Below are 21,778 nucleotides of genomic sequence, written 5' to 3'. Positions count from 1 at the left end.
TCTTCATGATATTTTTTGTTGGTGTTTTTGTTTTTTCATGAAAGTGAACACAAATTTGATATAAACAAGATATAAACTATCAAACTGAGGTGAAATATACTATATGGATGATGTCATATATGGAAAATTTAACAGTATTGTCTTTAGTAGACAAAAATATTTTTAGTATATTCACCAATGTAGTACATAAGTTTCTGCAAGTTTTGTATAAAGAAGGCACAGCTGGTATTTTTGAGAGATTCTGAAACAAATACAAGAATCCCAAAAGGGTTCTCCTTTTTTCTTCATTTAAATGACRCCTGACATCTACCTGGAATCAAATCTCCATATACATATGAAGATGTTCARATATTTTTTCTTCTTTATTGCTAAGATTATTAACAAAAAAAAGTGGGAAATTTTCTCTAAGCTTGAAGAGACTAGACAGTTTGAATACTGATAATATAGCTACATCATCATAGTATGGGTTTATACCACCTGCTAAATAGCTTGATGAACATCGTGAACTGAACATCATGAGTCCCTACTGCACAAAGCCACCATTGTAATAGTATTGCAATGATAACATTTAAAGGTTTTGCTGTTATCAGCACACAAACTAGCAAGGAAATACTAGAAACTTCTACAAATAATACAGTCACATCTCTGCTACAATTTATATGTACTGGAAAAAATCAAAAGGATAGATCAGACCTGGTAATCTGGTTTCTGACAATAGGAAAAGAAGAGAAAGAAAAGAGCAAGAGAAATAGAACAAGCATAAAGCAATGCTCTAGTTATATTTTTGCATTTAATAATGCTTGCTAGCCTTCTCTCATAAATCTGTCCTACAGGTTGGGAACAATCCTCCTTGACATATTTACGCTTTTAGCATGAGCAATACCTATGGCATTAAAATCTACACTTCAATTATGCAATGTGAAAAGGCACTTCTACCTAGTTACTTACCTAGATACTCTCTCATTCACATTGTACAAAAAAATATGAATAATTATTTTCAATTCATTTTTTCCATGCCATTCATTATTTTCCATTTTCAGTATCTTGCTTCAGATCTGAAGTTCTTTTCTATTCAACCTTTCCTTGCATCACTGAACTGTAGCTTTTCTTGTTGAAATGCATCTTCCTTGCGAGYAAATGTCCAGAACTGCATTTGTTATTCCAGGCTTGGGAGCACCACAGACAGCAGCATAGCAATGTCTTCTGCTTCTTTCACTGATCTTTTACCAGCTGTTCTTAATATTCTAGTTGTCATTTTTATCACTGCTGAGTATAAAGATAACATTTTCATAGAAAATGTATGCTAAAAGATCTCCAGAGCAGTAGCAAGTGGTTTAGAGTCTCACACAGTGTATGCATAGTTAGAATGACTTTCCTYGTGTGCATCACTTGACATTTATCAGTACTGAACTGCATGTCATTTTATTGTCCTTTCCCTGAGTATGTTGAAAAACTTCTGCAACTCCTCTGCCACTTTTAATTTTCACTACTGCGAATAACTTAGTGTCATCAATCAGTCCTGTCACCTCATTYGGCTTTCCAGGTTGTTTATAAATAGCATATGTTGCAACACAGATGCTTTTAAAGCACTGTTTTTAACATATCTAAATTCTTAAAAATGATCTCAATTCTCTACTTCATATAAATTAACTAGTTAAAAGAAGTTGGTTGGTCAGAGGGCAAGAGGAAGAAGATTGTAAGAGATGTGGTGCACAATTTTGTCAAAACCTTTTTAGAAAACCAAGTATACTTGGTTTGGTATAAAACTTGAACATCTCTATCTGTAACATTCACTGATTCCTGCAAGGAAAACTGTAATAACTCTAAGAGAGCTTTCAAAAGCTGTACTCTTTCCATAGTGTCTTATTAGCTAAAATCATAGTTTTTGGAAGAGGGGCACAACTTTAATAGAACTTCTTCTGCAAAGGCTGTGTGTTACTTTAACAAGTTCTCCAAAGAGAAACAGATAAAAGCCACCGTTTCAGTGTAATTAAGTACTCAGCTGCCATTAGGAGGGGAGACAACTATTTCAATGTTTCTCTGCCTGTTTCCACTGTTCATGGCATGTTAGATGCTAAAACTGCACCCTAAATATGCCCCTATTTTGTTAGAAATGAAGAAACATTGGCTCAGCTTTACTGAACTTCACCAAGTCTAGTCCACCCTTCCCAAATATCCAGTAAAAAGACTCACAGTGGAATGAGCCTCTAGACTAAATCCTTATATACAGCGAGGTACACTAAGCATGGTGACTGAGAATCACATTCTTGGTAAGGAGAGCTTTAAACTAGGGAAGATGGGAAAGGAGAGAGTTATAGAGACCATGCGGGTCTCTATAGGTGGGGATATAAGACTAGTGGGAAACCTCTTCATCCCTTCTAAGAGCTCAGCAGGCTTGGGTACCTCTCGGAAGTTTCTGAAGTGCCTGTACAGCAATGTATGTAGCATGGGGAATTAACTGGAGGAGTTAGCAATGTGTGTGCAGTAACAGGGCTATGACCTCCTTGTGATTACAGAGACCTGGGGAAAGAGCTCACATGGCTGAAATGCTGCCGTGGCTGATCACAGGCTCCTTAGGAAGGACAGGCTATGAATGAGAGGAGGGGGARTCACTCCTTAAGGGAGAGGATAACCGGAATGTTTGGAGCTCTGCCTAAGGGTGGATGATGAACAGGTTGGGGGTTTATGGGATTAAGGGGCAGACTAACATGGGTGATGCTGTTGTGGGTGTTTACTACAAACTACCTGATCAGGAAGAGGAAACATGAGGCCTCCTACAGGGAGCTGGGACTAGTGTCATGACCACAGATTGGTTCTCACAGGGGACCTCAACCACCCTCATATCTCCTACAGAAACAACACAAGCAGAGTACCTTGCTATAGATGAAGACAGCAAGGCACAAACTTTCCATGAGGATATTGGTAAGCATTGATAATTTTCTGATAAGCAGTGAATAAGCCATCAAAGAGCGATGCACTTACGGACCTTGTACTAATAAAGAACGACTGGTTAGAGATGTGGAGGTTGGGGACAGTCTTGGCTGCAGCGACCATGAGATGGAGGAGTTCAGGATCCTGAGAGAGGAAAGCAGTGCCAAAAGCAGGATAACAACTCTGGACTTGAGAAGAACAAACTTTGTTCTCCTCAGGGATCTACGTGGAGGACTACCATGGGATAGGGCTCTAGACAGGAGAGTGGACCAAGAGAGCTGGTTAGTATTCAAGCATCACTTCCTCCAAGATCAAGAATAGTGCATTCCTGTGACCAAGAAGTCTAGCAAGTCTAGTCTCCTAGACAGGAGATCTGCATGGATGAACAAGGAATTTCTAGCAAACTCAAACAGAAAAAGGAAGCGTATAGAAGGTGGAAGACAGTGACAGGCCACCTGAGGAACACAGGCACAACATCCAAGTGTGCAGGGATAGGACTAGGGAAGCCAAGGCCAAGTTGTTGTTTTAACTGGCAAGAGACATTAYAAACTAGAACCCAGAACAAGCAGTTCTTTTCTCCTGAAAGGGGAAAAGAACCTGAAGTATTATTCTGAAATCCCTATTAACSTATGTAATTTTCATTGTAGCTAAACTAAAACCAGAATTGAATCGAAAAACATGCTAGTTCTGCTTGCTTAATATAATCTCATTTTTATTAAGCTGGTTGAACTTTATAAGTTTCATTCCCATTTGCAACTTTAAAGCAATGTCGCTGTTGTGATGGAAAAAAATGTATCCTCTCAGGAAGGTTTTGGCTTCCTCTATGAAATGCTTTTCATAACCAACTAACTCTAAATGAGCAATCCAGGCTCCAAATAAAAGCCTAAGATGCACAATTCCCTCCAGTAAAAGAGTTTTCTATTAACTATCAATATACTTAAGTATCGATCTGCAACCTTGCAACATGTCTTGCTTCAACTCTTTAAATAAGCACCATGTTCTGCTGGSTGGTGGCATGTGTATTCATAGATTCCAGTCATGCTCAACGAGCAGCAATTAGAAAGTGTCTCTTGAGTAACACAATTTCTAAAATATTCTGTATGCATCATGAAAGATGAAGTAAACTAAACCAATGCGAGYCCTCTAAAGTAACATGAACTGTGCATTCAGGAATAATTAGCACACTAGACTTCATAAATAGTATTAAACTAATTACTGTTTGCWCCAGTAGTGACAGATGTGGTTGGAGATTATTAATTACAGTGGACAATTTGTTGAATATAGCATACTAAATTCAAGGCATTTTCTCCACTGTATTGTAGATTCAAATGGCTGTTTGATGAGGCTCAGGATATATTACAAATTTTATTTATGAAAATGGACAAASAAAATAAAATCTGTTGATTTTATTTTCTCAGAAAAAGCTGTTGATTGTGAAGGCTATAATTATTTTTAATAATATATTTTAAATCCAGCTATTCAAAATCAAGGAAGCTATTCTACCAAAATGGTATGTTTCAAAAATATGCACACATTGGATAGGCAGGAAGTTTTACATTTGGCTAAACAAATGTAACTGATGGATTTTAAACAAATACCTACAAGTTTTATGTGTGATAACGTAAGCCCTTTCCCACAAATTCAGATACTTAAACAAACCTCATCTACTCCTTGCTAGTAATTACTTAAGAGAGTGGGATAGCACCTCCACCAATATGTTGTGATACTGGAAGCRGAAAAAGGAGGGTCATGAAGTGGGGTAAAGGGGTCTGCTTCTCTCTCTTGGTAGAGGGAACAGGAGGATRCAACGACCACAGACCATCATAGTTTAAACAGCAGGAAGGGAAATTTAATATAATGTGTTGACAGAAGGTATGGACATTTCAGTAAATGTTGTTGGACTGCCACAAAAATAGTACATGTTTATGGCAGTATAAGACACACTGAAAAACCACAGAAGTTGAACAACTATTTAAAATAATTATTTGTTTTTAAATGATGTCATAGTACCATTACTAACAAACTGACAGTCATGTAGGGCAATAGGAATAGATGTTCATTGCTCATCTACACTTAAACATATTTTAGAGAATGCCATTAGCCATACTACTTAAAGAATTTTGAACTGTTACTATATAAATGCTGTACTATTTTCCCTCTGATTATTACTTCRTACTATTTCCCCTCTGACTATTACTTTGTAAGATTTTTGTAGATAAGGACACTTAYTTGGCTAGCACACACATAATATGTTGTGGGCATTAATGTAAATAAACATTRAACAATTATTTAAATTCCAACTTGTATTTCAATTTTTTTTTACTATTTTAACGTCTTAATATTTTGCAACTGAAGCACAGACCAAATAAGATTCAACTTCTAAAAAAAATATGTAATGTCTAAACTCACTCATTTTTTTCTAGCCCAATTTGCTAATGCCTGTCTATGAGAGTAACTACTAATTAGCTAACCTTTTAACTACTATGTACAGAGTGCCATGCTATTAATCAAATTCCCATACAAACACACACATTTAAATTTGAAATTGGGAATTGAGCTGAAGCTGATGCAGTGGGAGAAGTTACAATGTCAATCACTACTTCAACCTTTCTAAGCTACTGTTTGCTGACAGCTGTTTTATAATGTAACTGTTCTAGCTTCAGCTAGCTTAGTGCCAAGTTAATCATTTGACCAAATACTGAACAGACAACAAATCTTTAGTGATGTGAGAAGATTACAATATGTGGGTTTAGTAATTGTCATCTAATTTTTAGCAATCCAATAGTTAAACTGAAGCAAAAAGACATGCCATAACTGGTATAAAACTGCTACTCATGTTGACAATCTCATCAGGAAGGGTATTGATGGAATGGGGGTCTTCAGCCCTCAGAGACAGTCCTTTCATGCCATACTAAAACATGACAAACAATGTGGTGAAATTTTCGCTAATATATAGCGACATACTTGCTTTGAGGTATGAGCAACGTATTTGTTTTCCTACTTCACAGGAAACTCCTTTTAAGATTTGCTATTTCTATACCTTAGGCAAATATCCTTCTCCCCCCTCTCTTTGTAACTCCTCAACTAGCTATAGAAAACTGARTATGAATGTTTCCCTTTGAAAATTAAATCTCTCTATAAACAATAAAGATTTTTCCTGTCGTATAGAACCAAACTACATTTTAAGACAGAATTCAACAGCTTTGAAATCTTCAAAACATCCAATTTATCAATGGAATTCAGCCAACTATCCTGCAACTGTTTAATTTGCTGCCAGACTTACCGTCGAACGATGGATTGTCAGCAGGGCAGGATGCTGCGTTATTGCTTCAAATGTTGATAAAGTAGTCTTAATCAATTCTTCAGATGCAGCTTGCCCTATCRGTAGAAATCATATATTCCTGTATAAAATTCTACTATTCTTAACATCCTCATATATAAAAATACAGCAGTCTCATAGATTACCTTACCTATTGCTCCATCCAAATTTGTTTCTCCTGAATCTATTGATCTGATAAAATTCTACAGGGGAAAAAAAAAAAAGTATTTATGTGCAAGCACTCTAAAAGCAAAAAGTTAGAAACGTTATGCATTTTTAGCAGTTCTATGTATTCATTAGGTAATTGTTATATGGAATTCTTTAAGAGACTGTATAAAAACAGGAAGTTAATGTACCTAAACACAGGAAACATTCTCATAATTATTAAGATACAAACATATGAGAGCATTCACAGCCTAGTTGTTTTAACAGTCTTGTAAGTGTGCAGGGCCGCTGGACACTTAAAAGTAGGGAGCGGTAAGGGCTATTACTCTGACTTACATCAGGAATGATAACATTTCCATCTAAATAGTCAGTAATTAAATGTCTGACTTTATTGTTGACAGAAAGCTGTGTTTTCTGAAAAGACTTTGAACTGCCTTGGATATGGTTACGTTAAAATAACTCATTAAAAAGACCAAAGACCCTCGAGAAAATGCAATTTTCTGTTATTTGCACCATCTTTTTGATCTCCATGCATACTACATATGCTATGCATATACTTACATGTAGAAAGTACATGCACAAAGGCATACCCTTTTGCTAAGAAGCACCTAAATAAGTAATCATTTTGAGGAACAGGGACAATGAAATATTAATAACCTGGTATAAGAAAATATTATTATATCCATAGTCTTTTGCTTTTTGCTTTCACTCATCCGATTTCAGTGCTGTGCACTGCTGTTTATTTCATAGGGAATGCAAAAGGTATCTTATTGACACTTGCTACAGAGGAGTAATTCTCAACAGAATTTTTAAAAATGCTCTTATTTACTATCACAGTATTTAATAGCGATGCTACTCTTTCTGAATTTCAGTTGCACATATATTTTTATGTGACTTTTTGCTTTACTGTCACTTGCAATTTTGTTATTGTATTTTAAATTGGCAGAAGAGCCTACACAAGTTACCTTTTCTCAATACATAAGAAACATTTAAAGAGTTTTTCTCTAATCAAAACAGTTAAAAATTGTTCATATATTTCATATTTTAAAAATATTTCAGAGGCAGTCACAAAATTAAATTGTTTCTGTTAAAAAAGCAGTTATTTTGCCTTCCTTTTAATTTTAAAAAAACTACTAGTTTCAATATAATTAATTTATGTTTGGAGGACAGTACATTATTTTGTTTGCTCATTTAGGAGAGTTTTACATTCCTTGAGCAATGGTGGGGAATGGTTTGCATATTCCATGTGGGGTGAGTTGTCTGCTACGCACTCAACTAGTAACTCCTGTTGGCCGTGCTCTTGGGGCAGAGCACGTCTCCTCCCTGCYTTTCTGTTCACAGCTGAAAACACATGAGGGAAGAACTGTCCCAACTCCATCTCCATCTCTTTGCACTAGAGTACCGAGGATTATAATGATGATGGAAGCAATTTTGAAGGAGCAAGAAAAAAAAAGTTATTTCTCAAAGAATGGCTACAGGAAAATAATTACCTTTTTCCTCCTACATATCAAGCACACATCTTTTCATTCCTAATCACTTCTCATTCTTAAGAATAAAAATCTTTGGAATAAATCAGAAAAAATCCTGAAAGACTGACTGACACTCTTAGAGGCCTCAGTTTTATCACAGTGCTTAAAAAAGTATGAGTTGATGATCAAATGTACTTCTGTAGATGTCAGTGGGAATGTTGCTAAACAAACAATCCCAGAGCAGGCTGTTCCTTGGCAGAATRAAGAGTTGCTCTTCCAGAGGGAATTACATTAGTCACATCACAACACAYAGTTCTATAAAATGAATTCTAATTTGATATGCACCATTAAGATACTATTTCTCCTTTTTACGTATAAATTCAAGTAGACTATATGCAAGACTCTGAGTTGCCTAATTCCATGGATATTAAAAGGACAAGCTGCAGGAAATATTCAGCAGGGGTTTTCTAAGGGCTTCACTACTCACTGTTAGCTATAACATGAGACAAACCAAACTTTTTTTTTCAAATCTATCCCCAATAACAAATAAATATATAAATTGTTATTATACATTACTTTTATAGTCTAAAAGTCCCAACTATTTTGCAGAGAGACAGGATTCAAATGGGGATGGTTGCCCATTTCTGAATAAGTCCAAAAACACAGTATCACAGACTCTAAAATTAATGCATACTGATAAGTTTGCTACAAATGGCACTGGAGCCAAAGAGACTGAAATATGAACTAAGTGAAAAATTACTTCTTTAGTCAGTAATTCAAGCAAGTTGGAGGAGTTTCAAAGGAAAACCAATATTCTACCTRGTCTGCTGTACCTACATTGTTGACAGAAGACTTGCACCTTCTAGAAGGTTGGTCCAAAGCCATTAATATATCTACTGCCTATTTACAAATGCTTTGTAAAGAAAAAAAAATAATACAACCACTACAGTTTATTATTGCTTGTTAGTTCTAATTGTTTTTTTCTAGTAACAGTTTGTGGACACAAATCACAGGCCAGTAGAGCTATATTAAATCCACATTTTCTTGGAAACAAAAGACAAGAAGAAAGAGAAATGAATCTGAACAGTAAATTGTAATCTAGCTGTTTGTGGAGAAACACTTCTGCACGCTATTATGGAAGTAAATACATGAGTACTTAAAAGTGTTTGCTTAACACTGACATGTGACATCAAAAATGATTTCTCTCATTTGTCAAGAAGAACTGTTTCTGTAGAAGGAAATTACATTACAACAGCATCACTTCATTTTAACCATACTGTTTTATGGGACATTTAAAATCCCAGTTCCACTGCTACAGCTAATGCCATAAACAGGTTGTGGATGTTACACAAGTATATTAATTCTGTAGTTTAYAATATTCAGCTTTTCATCAACTAAATAGAGTATAAAAATACTGCCAAGAAGAAAAGATAACAAAAGGAAATAATACCTTAAACACAGATTACATTATAATTTATCTTTCATTTCTACTCACGTCCTAAGATTAGAAATCTAGAAAGAATATTGTGTACAACTCAGAGTTAGATTTTCCTACATTAAAATAAAGCACAAAAAAATCTTAATTTAATACACTTGCATAAAGTTGCTCTATACKTGATAACAGGATTTCTTTTAGACTCAGTCTATTACTATAGAAAACATTTTATGATAATATACACAATTTTTAATAGAAGCTAAAGGGTTAGCCTCAGAATAAAATTCTATTTCTCTGATTTATAGATGTAATGTAATTATATTAAAATTACTGCCCAAGCTGTACATATATGCATTATTTTCTAAATAAAATTTAATTTAACAACAGGTTTTACTCACAAGTAAGGTCCCATAGTTGAAAAGAAATTCCTCTGTTACTATCTGGAGACGAAATACCTATTTGAATTTAACAAAAGTTTGGGTTTTTTTAATTACAATAAGTTCATATCTTACATCCACAAAAAAAAGTAAAGCATGCATTTCATATTTATGATAAAAAAAGACAAAAAAAATACTTTTTTTCTCAGATTTGCCTTACACAAGGTAAGATTTACCTCTTTAATGCAGTTACTTAGGTGGGATACTCACTGATATTGTTGCATTAAAAGAAGATATACTTAGTTCATTCTGACTATAATCAGCAGAAATTGCATTTTGGGAAATTGCAACAAGTTTAGGGGTTTGGGGTTTTTTTGTGTGTATGTGGGTTTTTTTCTTTGTTTTTTTTTCTGGAAAGGAAAGTCTACCTGGGATGTGACRAGATGGAGCACTACAGGCGTCATGGGAAGGCACATCTTCAGCTGCCTGGCCTGAACTGTTGATGGGTGCTTACGGCCAGAGACATTAGTTAAGGCACTGAGAATGTCACCTGCAGAAAACAACATTCGAGACCAACCTAACATAAGCTGTCTACTAATCAAAAGCAAATGATAAAACATCTCTGTTCCCCATTCAATCTCACCTTGCCCATCCTGCTGAAATGAGTGTTCATGTGACCCCGCATATTTTAGGGTACYGATCCAATGCTTTCCTAGCTTGATTTTAAGCGAGGTCCATTCCCTGCTCCAGCTAAAGGGACAGATGCACAAATGCTACCTCCAGTAAAAGGGCGAGAATAGAAGCAGGAGGCAAAGGTAGAAGGGAAGATTAAACTATCCCTTATAGCAGCATAGCCAGATATACTGGTTTAAGTGGCTACATGAGCATAAAATTATACTCTTGGGGAAAGAAAAAAAGAAAAAAAGAAAAAAAGAAAAAAATTCTCCTTCCCTTAGAAAATCCCCTTGGAAGACACAGGCCAGTTTTAAAAATCACAAGAGCCATCTAAAGCAACAGGAATTTTTATGGAGCAAATAAAGAGGTAGCAGCCAGTCAGTGAGAGAACCTAAGTTACCTCCTAAGTTACCAATATTGAGGGAACAGAATTCTCATCACAGTAGTACAAACTTGTAAAACTATAAGAAGCATAAAAAAAAAATCAGGGAATATTATGCTGAGTTTATGGTACATTCATTATTGGCTCAGAAAATAAGACACCTTCTTCATGGGATTAAAATAGAAGAAGCAAGAGAGAAGTGGTAGCTCACATGCAAAGAAAGAGATTACAATGCTTATAAAAATATTAAAACCTAAAAATATTAAAAGCTAAATCTTGTGCTTGAAAGAGCACTTACTAAATATCTTCCTTAAAGAAAGAGCTCCACAAAATTTTAAAAAGCTAATCAAATAGGCATTAAACAAATAAAGGACTTGATTCAGTATTTCACACAAATTTCATGCCAGAAAAGGYCCTTCCTTACAAAGACAGTCATCAAACTAATTCAAGTTGCACAACACCAGTGCTTTTCTTCTGCTCCTGTGCAGTTCAGTTTTCACATAAGCAGGATGGACAGAGTCTGGCACTAAATTAGACTGTAAAAAAATAGGCTTAAAGATTTGACTTGTTCTACAACAAATTGCTCAAGAAAATGGAAGTGCTACTTAAAACTTTCCAAATATACGAGACAAAACACTGTCCTTTCATCAACACATTCCTGTGTTGAATTAATAACAAGGCTGTAATTTACCTACACATTAGTGGTTAATAGCAGATACTCAAATCAACTCCACTCCTATCATCTTTCTACATTTTAAGCTGATATAGTCATCATTTTTGCCAGCTTTCCAATTGATAGACAGTTACTTCAGTTTTTACTGTGATCTAAGACATGTATATTTATTTCATAAAATAATTATAAATACAGAAGGAAAAAACACTTGATTTTTGAAGAAAACTTGAAAATCTTTAAAGTTTTTCCCTAGATTTCCCTAGATTTCATTTATTGAAATACATCTTTAAGGCAAAGTTCTATTTTCTATTTGCTAATCCATTTAGTTTATAGCTACATCTGGTGGAGGAAGATGGAATTAGAAAGATACTCAAGCAAATTTAAAAATTAGCTATGAATCATTTCTAAACCAACAGTGAAATTGTTTTTTTAAGTGTCCCCCTTTGTAAATCATTTTTCTTAGGGGACCATAACTTGTACCCTCTTAAGAAGGTGTTCCTTCCATACTCTCTGTAATAAAAAGTCTTCTAACAAATATGGACAGACCAAGTTAACAGAAACAATCAAAACACAAATCTGGTTTGGAAAGGAAAACAAAGTTTAAAATTTATACTTATAAATAAAGTTCAAATAAAGCCATTAAAGCTGTATATCAATATTAAGGAAGGAAGAAAGGAAGGRAGGAAGGGAAGAAGAGGGGAAGGGAAGAGGGAAAAGAAGAAAATACTGAAGTGCCCAATATACGGATCTGATATTAGTTAAAAAAAACAAACCATGTATTTGCAACAAGGTAAAATTTGCCTTGTCATAATAAGTACAGTTTCTTTTAAAATTGCAGCATAGCATCTAGTTCTACTGACCCAGGCAGTGATAGCATTTTTTTTCTATATTCTAGCAACAATTTATACCCAGTGAGAAATACATCAAATATCAACTCTTAAGAAAATAAATATATGAAAATAATTTTGTAATTTAATAGGAAATGATACACATCAGGATACTACTCCCTTTCTCTTCCTGAAGACGCCTAGGATATCCTCCTTTATCATCCCATTTACCTTTCTCACTCTACTCTTTCCCTATTAAAAATGTGATTTTTTAAACAATTTTCTTGATAATGGTTCAGACTGAACACACCAATCTCATGTTTTCTCCTTCCTCCCCTCCTCTCTTTCCTTCTTTCCCATCCACTCCTTCCTTCTTTCTTTCCCTCCTCCCAACCCTGCTATACTGCACTCCATGTTCTCTCCTTCTTTCCCCTCAAGCCTCCTTCCATTTCCCCCCGGTTCTTCTTCCCTTCCTCTGTCTCCCCCTTCTTCTGTCCTCCCCACTCCTTTCCTTTCTCCCTCCCTCTTCATTTCCACTCTTTTGGTTTTCTCCCTTCCTTTCTCCCTCCCTCTTGTTTCCTACTGCACCCTTCCTTTCCTCTATCCCCCCTTCCCTTGCTCCTCTCTTCTCCATTCCTTCCTTCTCTCTTTCCTAATTAACTACAGTAAGCAACTAATGCATGTTTCTTTTTCAGCCTCTTCCCTAGTTGCCCATCAGCCCAAATTATCCCCTATAACATGAAAGCTCTGTCCTACTCCCACACTTGCCTCTCACTGTTCCCTCTGCCAGGCCTCTATGTTCCAGTGATCCCATCCCACTATGAGAGGTCTGGGCATAGTCAAGGATAGCATAAATCTACCTGCTAAGCCCAAGCAAAGCTCTATTTGAACACACAAAAAAAAACCCTCTACAAACTTCTAAGTAGCTTTTCTTCCTTTCAAAGGCTCAAATACTAGTGCGAAATTCRTGCAGATTTCCACAAAACTGGCTGAAGGTGTTTTGTGGCATATTGGCCATTTTGCTGAAACTTTAAGTCTCCATTAAGTCTCTCCCAAAAGCACGAAGGGTGGCATGAAGAAGCACTGATGCTCCCTCAGACAAAATCTTGCCCCCTTTCCTTAAAGCACGAGGCAGTATACTTTCTGCTTTCTATAAAAACTGGAATACCTGGGTTGAATGTTTTCAGAAAACTTGCCTGAAGCAGAWGCTCAACATTTAAGCTTCATTCCTAGTGACAAAACCTACTCACAGATATGTCCTAGTGCAYCTCTCCTTGCCCTACGTTTTATAAGGAAAGTTTGTTCTTAAGTTCTTTCCATCTGGGGAATATCTTTAGAACATTCAGAAAGCATCTGGTACAATTGGGACTCAATCCCAATTGAGTTCTTAGGGTTTACCCTCCAGCAAGTACTAAGCATCAATATATGAAATAATGCACTAAGGATTCCAATGCAAAATATCCAATCCTGGGGTAACTAAAAAACTTGGTGAACCTGATGTCAATTCAAACTTAATGTAATAAGAAAACACCATCTTTCCACCTTTATATGTAGGAAGACACTTAAATATTTCTCAAGGAAGTATGAAAAGGTAAGATTTGTTCAATAACCAATTCAATTTACCTAGAATTCCTGGCAGCTCCTGTACAATGTGATAGATGAGAAGATCCAGGCATTTTGACAGGTATTCATTGCTGCTTTGCTGCTCCTTTCCTGGTAGGGCCTTTCTGCTGTCTCTTTCAATATACATCACGAGCCTATATTTAAGTAAGTGCAAATATTATCTTTCATACAAAAAATGATACTACATCTCAAAAATACTACTTAAACAGATATTTCTAGTATCTGTGGTTACAATCAACATGCAATTTTGTTGAAAGTTCAGGATTTTCCTTTTAAATAAATTGTTTTTAAATGTAACACAATTACCATGACATGGAATGACAAAAAAAAAAGCTAAAAAAAGCTAAAAAAGCTAAAAAAAAGATGTGATAACATATGGAGGGGAGCCCTCCTCAGAATTGATAGGGATAGACTTATTTTAAAATCTACTTTATTTTGAAGCCTATGCATACATAATACAATCAAAGCAAGTATAGTTTAAGTCCCAAGCAAGCGAACTTTCAATCCAAAAATTAAAAAAAATATTACAGTCTATTTGTCAGCATAAATAAGAATGGCAATACTGAAAGAGATCCAAAGTCTAATCAGCCTTACATCCTTTCGCTGGTGATTAGATGTTCAAGATTTCTCCAGACAAACTCTCTGCTTACATTCCAATGGACACAGCATGCTGTATAGCTATGCTACTCTGCATAATGGCATTTTCTATAGGAAGTCACAGTCACTGATTTATTAGTCATTGGCGAACTTGCAAGAGGTTGCTTTAAAAATACATCTATTAGGGAATGCTTCAGGCAAGGTTTAAAATGCTCTTTTGAATAGACAGGAGGGCCTTTAGGGGCTTAATATCGACACCTTTGCTTCAGATTCAAACTCCCTGGGTGTGTGATGCAGAAAACCATTAGTCATTTCTGAGTGAAATCTGTACTCTGGATTTTAAGAAGATTCTTCAGTTCCATCCCTTTTGTTACACACCCTTAAAATCAACACTCCTTTCTACAAGTATGAAGTGGATATACTCATCGAAATAAGAATTACCCAAGAACACATTTTTTCAGGATTAGGCCTCTAAACAACACATGAATAACTACAATTTGCAGATCCTTCCTGCAGCTTTCTGCAGAGGCAGGAACAGAGCGAAACCAAATGGCCTCTTCAGTAACTACCTTCTACACCCGCAATAGCCCAGGGGGAATCCGTTCAACRACATTTCCCAAGACTACACGGACGTCTTCTGTTTTTCCTATCTCTAGAAACTATTCAATTACAATGAATTTTGATATGTGTGGTAGACATATACTATTGAAAATTTGATTAGTCCTTAAAGATTTAACTTTTTTTTTTTAATATATGAAAGGGACCGATTTAAATCAAAATCTTATAAAATTTTCTACTCTTTAAATAACAGCACAATGTAAGTGTATGATATATATACATCATGTAGAAATGGATATGATTGCACAGCATATTATGAAGAAACTGACACTATCCTCGCATCTCTCAATAGATGTTTGGAATTTGCATTTCAATTACATTTCTATGAGGATGCACATATCAGATTTTGCTTTCATTAAAAGGGTAAACTTTAAAGCTGGCATATGCTCCCAGGAATTAAAAATACATGATGGGAATTTCCAACAAGACCCTTACTATTTACCAAGGAAATAAAAGCTTTTTATAAACATAAAGRTTTTGCACAATGTGTTGCAAGACTAACATTTTATTCTGCTTGATACATAGAGACTTTTAGATAAAAAGGAAAATAGATAAATACCACACCTGAAATACAACTTTATGATTGTGCCCCTCTCAGTTTCATCCACATGAATTTCATCAGTCAATCTTAAAAGTAAAATACCTGTTCAACATACAAAATTATCTGCCCTTATTGGCATACAGATAGTTGTATATTTGGGGAGCTTTTGTGGTCCAAAGACACACTGAAGGTCTAGAACCTGGAAGATAGTTCTGAAACAAAATAAAACAGGAATGGTAGAAAAATACGGATGATAGAGAGGTGTAGAGAAAAGGTGAGCATAAGAAGAAGTAAAAAAATTGTCTCAGTGAAATGGAGTATAGAATCAATCTGACTTAAAAAAAAAAAAAAGAAAGAAAGAAAAAAGAAAAAAGAAAAGATTCACCAGGAGGAGTAACTACCTGGGAAGGATAGCTGGAGTATATGGGGTAGAATGAATGTTATATTCATTACCTATGCACAAAAAAATATTATCTTAGTAACAGGATAGCAATTGTATAACATAAGGATTACAGAACTGTACAGAACTGTACAGAACTTCACAGACAGTAGTGAAAACTAAGAGCTAATGTAGCTTTGGAAAATTAAGACATTATTGTACCCAAATTTTCTCTCAGGACATTTGATGGACCCTCCCTCCCATTTCACTCACTTGAAGATGCAAGTTTCTCCAGTTCCTAGCTGACTGCAGTAGCTTAAGCAGCAAAGCATGGAGGAAACTAGGTTACTGCTAAGATGCAATACWGTGAATGGACTTGCAGGAACAAATTCCTGCTTGTCAGCCCTACAATAAGAGAAGTAACTTCTGGCAAACAGACAGCTGTCAGCTGGGACATCAGAAACAAGGATAACAACCAAAGCTCATCTCTTGAGCAGATTTTTGCCAGYGCATGCACTCTGTTGCCAAAGGCAGCTCTCCACTCCCTGCTCACTTGTGCCAGCCCCAACAAGGGCTCGAAGGGAGCACAAGTCAGCAATGACACCACAGCACAAAAGAGAGAAATTGGGAAATACATGCAGAAATGTCATCTATCAATGAATTCTTTCAGTCCACTCACCACTGATAAAACCTTATTTGCATTACTACATCCAGCTTTAGGTATGCCATTTCAATAACAACGTGCATCATTGGCAATAACAAGAACGACAAAGGGTTTTAAACTTTGCTTCCTAGCAAGTGACTTGCACCTCATCCATGGTGCACAGTAACATCAAAGGTGAGGTACATCAAGGCAAGCTAAACGGCCACCTAGCTCGAAAGCCCTTCCATGACAAAGATAAGACCAGAAGACCCCAGGAAGAAGCACTGAGAACAACTAGAAGAAAGGAAAGAAAGGGGAGAATTTCAGAGAGTTAACAGCATTGAGTAATGGGAATGATGTCTAATATTTACAAAAAGAGAAAAAAAAAAGAACTACTCACTCACAAAGTTCGATTAGTAGGGAGAAAGAAGAGATTTAATCATAGTGCAGAAGAGCAGAAGACAGAGGAGACACACGACACACAAAAAGAGTCGTCAAATACACAGAAGTGACTGCAAAATAAAAATTCTAAATTGTTTTCTGGGTGTTGACTCTTTCTAACCTGGAGAAGTGAAATTTCGGTGAGATATCAGCATGAATTTTTAAGTGTTAAAAATAGCTAACAACTAGAATATCCAATAAATGAGGCTAAGGAATCTCCAACAATTGCCACTAAAACAATTTTCAAGGATATATAACAGAGTCTGATCTACATAAGAGGGACAGACTCTGTAACCTCTCAAGGTCTCTTTAATTATCATTTTTTTAAATTCCTTTGTCCCGTCGTTTCCTCAATTCTTAATTCACATAGAGAATCAGCTCAAGGTTCAACTAYAACTTCACCAGCATCAGAATAGGGAAGAAATGAATGTCCCTAAGATGACCTGTTGCCAGGTGACTGCACTTAAAGCAGGAGGTCTCTGTACAGACACCTTGCCCAACAACTCAAGAACATGTTTTTACTCAGCCTCTGCTAGCAAAAATGATCAAGTTATTTAAAGGACATTTAGTACAGTGCATTTTTTATTTTTCTAGAGCTTTATTACATTTGATACAATTTTACAATTTGCTTGGTAAATTTTTCGTTTTTCTCTCAAATCACTGACTTGTGAGAGTTATTGCTCCCTCCAGCTTTCCATTTCCATGCTTTCTCACTTGATTGAATTTCATTTATCAGACTTGTAATATTACCTTTAACTTACATTCAAATATTACATTTAAACAAGGAATGTTAAGGTTCTCCTTTTTATTCATTAATGAACTACAGGAAAGGCTATGACAACAATTACAATTGGCACTTGCTACATGCTCCCATTTTAAAATAACTGTGCTATTTAATGCAGAACAGCATCTTGGGTTCTGATTAGCAAAGCAACGGCTTTAAACTAAACTGTATCTACCTATASCCACAGCCATTAACTGGTGAGATCAACAGTTTACATTACAGCCCAGTAGTCTTGAACTCTGTTGAGCAAAAGCTGGAACTATGTTCTTCTCCTTCTATATCACCATCCATGATCTGTCTGAAGAGCAATCTTTACAGGGACACACTGGACATACTCTAGTAAGCTAATTTTAGAGCAGTTTTGTTGTCATGCTAGTTTTAGTTATTGTTTTAACCGGGAAGGATGTAAACTTGAAAATCACAATTTATTTTGTCTTTCTGCCTTGTATACAAACGCTTTTCCATTGGGCCAGAGGGTGAGACCACCAAATATGAATCTTTCTTCCTCTAAGAAACAAACAGTGAACAATACTCTGCCACCTCATGCACCTGCTGGCGGATACAGAGACACTGCTGCTGAGTTCCTTAGAGCAGAAAGGGTTTTTAGTTCGTTTGCTTTTAATGGCTGTAAATTACTAGCACTGTGCAGGCATTACAGAAAAAAAAAAAGCATCACAGTTAATTTGGGAGAATCAGTGAATAGCGACTAATTTTATTTTCTTAACTGATAATAGTATCACTAATGTTATTAGTGAAAGTACCAACATAAAAAGCGTTAACTGTGACTGAGTAACCACCATGAACATCATATTGATCAGGGAATTTTCAAAAAGCAATGGTCACATCTTACAGGCTCTTAAATCTCTCTCAAGCATAATGACTAATTTTTAAATGCTTTTCGAGAAGTCAACTGTCACACATGGGCAGGACTTCTGTCTAGAAAGCTGCGGGGAAAACGAGTTGAAATCGAAACTGAGCAGTAAATTGTGACCTGTACACAAAGTGGCCTGAGATTGTAGACTCTGAACAAACACTGATATGATTTCATCTAACTCTTAAATTGTTTTTATTCTCTCTTTCTTTTTTTTTTTAAACATAGTGGTCTATCAAAGATAATTTTTCTCTGTAACATCCTAAAACAGCAAAATGTTTGCTCTCTCTCTCCTGAACTTCTTTTTCCTTTAGTTATTACTTTATGGTCATTTATTTGATTCTTTTCTTCTAGAACTCTTATTTATAGAACATTGATACTTGCATATGACCCCCAAAAATATTGATACGTGCATTATGGCTCCTGAAAAAGAAAACTCCAAGCCAGATCCAAAGTTGGAGGCAATTCAGTCATATCACACACACACAGTGCAGGAAACTGGTAGTTTGCACAGAGTGCTGCAACAGAGCAGTTACAGGCTTTGACCTACGTCCCTCTAGGAAAAGTAGCTTCCTCTTATGATTAATCATAACCTGGTGACCAAGTGAAAACATACATATTCTTTTCTATTCAAGAAAATATTCTTTTCTTGATATTATCATAAAGGGATTCATATTATACAGAAAATAGTTCACTTCTAAAACACTGATTCAAAAATATAACACATTTAAAATCATTCCATGTATGACTTTGGAAATAAGCATCATATATCTAATTATATATTCAATTTTCACCTTACCTTGCTTGACAACTAAGTAGCAACATCTCCCTGTTATTGATTAAAACTTGTAACAGGACCAGAAAGGCTTTTGCTCGAATGAAAGTTGAAGGACTTTCAAATAAACGAATAATTGTAGTCACAAAATCCTTGGTGGGAATAAAAAAAAGTGCATTAATATTATTTTATGAAAAACAGTTTTAGTATTTTGCTATATTTTTGTAATTTAGTTCATAAACAGTGTTCTTAATATCACGGCTGATTAGTACAGGCAATTTAAAGTTCACTGCTTTAAACAGGTCAACAGACCATGGAACATGAGCTTCATCTCCTCTAGTGAGAACCTGCCAGGGGAAACTTCTGAAATATAACCTACTTAAAGTAAACTCCAAAATACAACAAAGTGTTTRTTTTTGTATGCAATAATTCAGAAGAGCCCTCCCCTTCTCCACATACAATAAGTATCTGTGTAAAGCAACTTGCAGGCATCAGTCTGCCTGCTAACGCTGGCAGACCCAGCACAGCGACAAGATGCAACGCCAAGCCAAAGCACAGACGACTACATTTATTTGTAGTCCTCATGCTCTGGAAAACCAGAACTTTGTAATACTATTTTGGGTTGGTTACCAAGGAGTAAGACAACATAGTCAATTCAAATGATCTACATCAGACTTATCTGAGAGTTTTTTAATGATCTGGTTTAAGATATAAATGTGACATTTTCTGTTTGGGGACAGTAAAACAGCMCAAGTTTACCCAAAGGCGGCCTGTAGCACATCTTTGCTGACCTGCAGGACTCGACATATCAGAAAAGCCAAATTGCTGAAATACTCTCTATTACATTAATTATTAACTGTTTCACTATTATATTGTTCTTCTCTGSCCTGAAACTGTTTGATGTATCCATGGAGACTCTGCAGGGTACGGACACTCTTTCCATTGCATGTGAACACACTGTCTCCAGTAAAAAGATCACAGTTATATACTCAAGATTGTCAGTAATACAGGAGAAGAAATTTAAAATATATGACAAAATGCAATGAAATGAAAAGCGTTGAATGTTTTTACAGAAGGGAAAAAAGTCAATCCATTATTTCAATATACAAGAAACTAAGTTATCCCAGCAATCTTTGTTGTTCTGTTATTTCATGTCAAGAATTGGAAGTATCTCCATAATATTACCATAAAAGTTAAGAGCTATAATGATTTCACTAAAATGTATTTACACRTAATATTAATTCATACTCATATTGATGAATTTGTCAGTATCAGAGGTTGCTATTTGCCTATTTTCTGGAATAAGACGAAGAATCAGAAAAGGTAGCTGAAACCAAGAATAACATTGTAAACGTTTTTTTCTTTTTCCTCCCATAACTGAACATGACAGATAAAAAGAGACTATGACTAACAGTCCAGGGAAGCAAAGAAATAATGCAATTGTGTCAACCTATTGCTATAACTTTGTCATGATTTTAGTATGGAAATAAATATGGAAATACGGCATTCTCAGATTCTTTCTGATGACATAATAATAATTTTTAAAGTCATAAAAATTAGAAGATCTTTTGCAAAGTCTATTAGCTTTCATTTTGTCAACAAGTAGGCATGTGATTTTCTAGAAAGAAGAGTCAATCAAGTTTGCACACTCAATGAAGAATTATAAAAATGTTATATTAGAATAAAAAAAAAGTCTGACTTCCGGAATAACCTAACTACTTCTAAAAAATTACCGCAGTGGGTTTTGCTTATTTACAGACGAATTGTTCCAGGCAGATAAAAATAATCAGTGATGCTATTATCTGCWGCTAGAGGTTGTCAAATGTACTTTATTCTGTTTATCCCCCTCACACTTTAAGAAAATCGTATTAGCACTTTTCTTTTCCAAGGCAAGAAACACAATGGCACTGCATTGCAGGAGTGGGGAGGAAAGAGTCCTTCTCAGCTGCTGTAATTCCCTGCAGAGTTAGAGAAGTGTAAAGGACCACAAAATTGCATTTCTCTTTTTTCTTCTTCAGCATTTTATTTCGTACCTGGTTTTATCTCTCTTTTTGAGAGAAGTAGAAAACAAGGCCAAGTTTAAGTCTTTTGAGCTAAGAAACACATACAGAACTAAATGCCTTCCATGCTGAATTTATATCTTTATGTATCTTTTAATATATTGGTTTGCAGCTGCATTAAAACCTTGCTTGTCATTACCTCCTGAATATCACTGAGGTCCTTTGCAGGGGCATACGAAGTGGAAGACGGGTT

The 21,778-nt window shown here is 35.6% G+C and overlaps 1 protein-coding gene across 1 annotated transcript in view; it reads right to left on the bottom strand.

The window, feature by feature from the left end:
• Positions 1–21,778, bottom strand: part of ULK4 (unc-51 like kinase 4) — a 177,391-nt gene that overhangs the window by 115,195 nt on the left and 40,418 nt on the right. Inside the window, exons 22-27 of the mRNA XM_026034836.1 lie at positions 19,550–19,677; positions 13,877–14,010; positions 10,125–10,246; positions 9,718–9,774; positions 6,402–6,453; positions 6,215–6,309 (exon numbers count right to left, since the gene is read on the bottom strand). Of these exons, the coding sequence (XP_025890621.1) occupies positions 6,215–6,309; positions 6,402–6,453; positions 9,718–9,774; positions 10,125–10,246; positions 13,877–14,010; positions 19,550–19,677 (588 nt within the window). The remainder of the gene's footprint in view (positions 1–6,214; positions 6,310–6,401; positions 6,454–9,717; positions 9,775–10,124; positions 10,247–13,876; positions 14,011–19,549; positions 19,678–21,778) is intronic.

This window comes from Nothoprocta perdicaria, unplaced genomic scaffold (assembly GCF_003342845.1).
Source record: "Nothoprocta perdicaria isolate Ctin4 unplaced genomic scaffold, notPer1 scaffold_150, whole genome shotgun sequence".
Classification (NCBI taxonomy): Eukaryota; Metazoa; Chordata; class Aves; order Tinamiformes; family Tinamidae; genus Nothoprocta; species Nothoprocta perdicaria.
The sequence above is the reverse complement of the archived record's forward strand: the minus strand, read 5'-3'. Positions and strand labels throughout refer to the sequence as shown.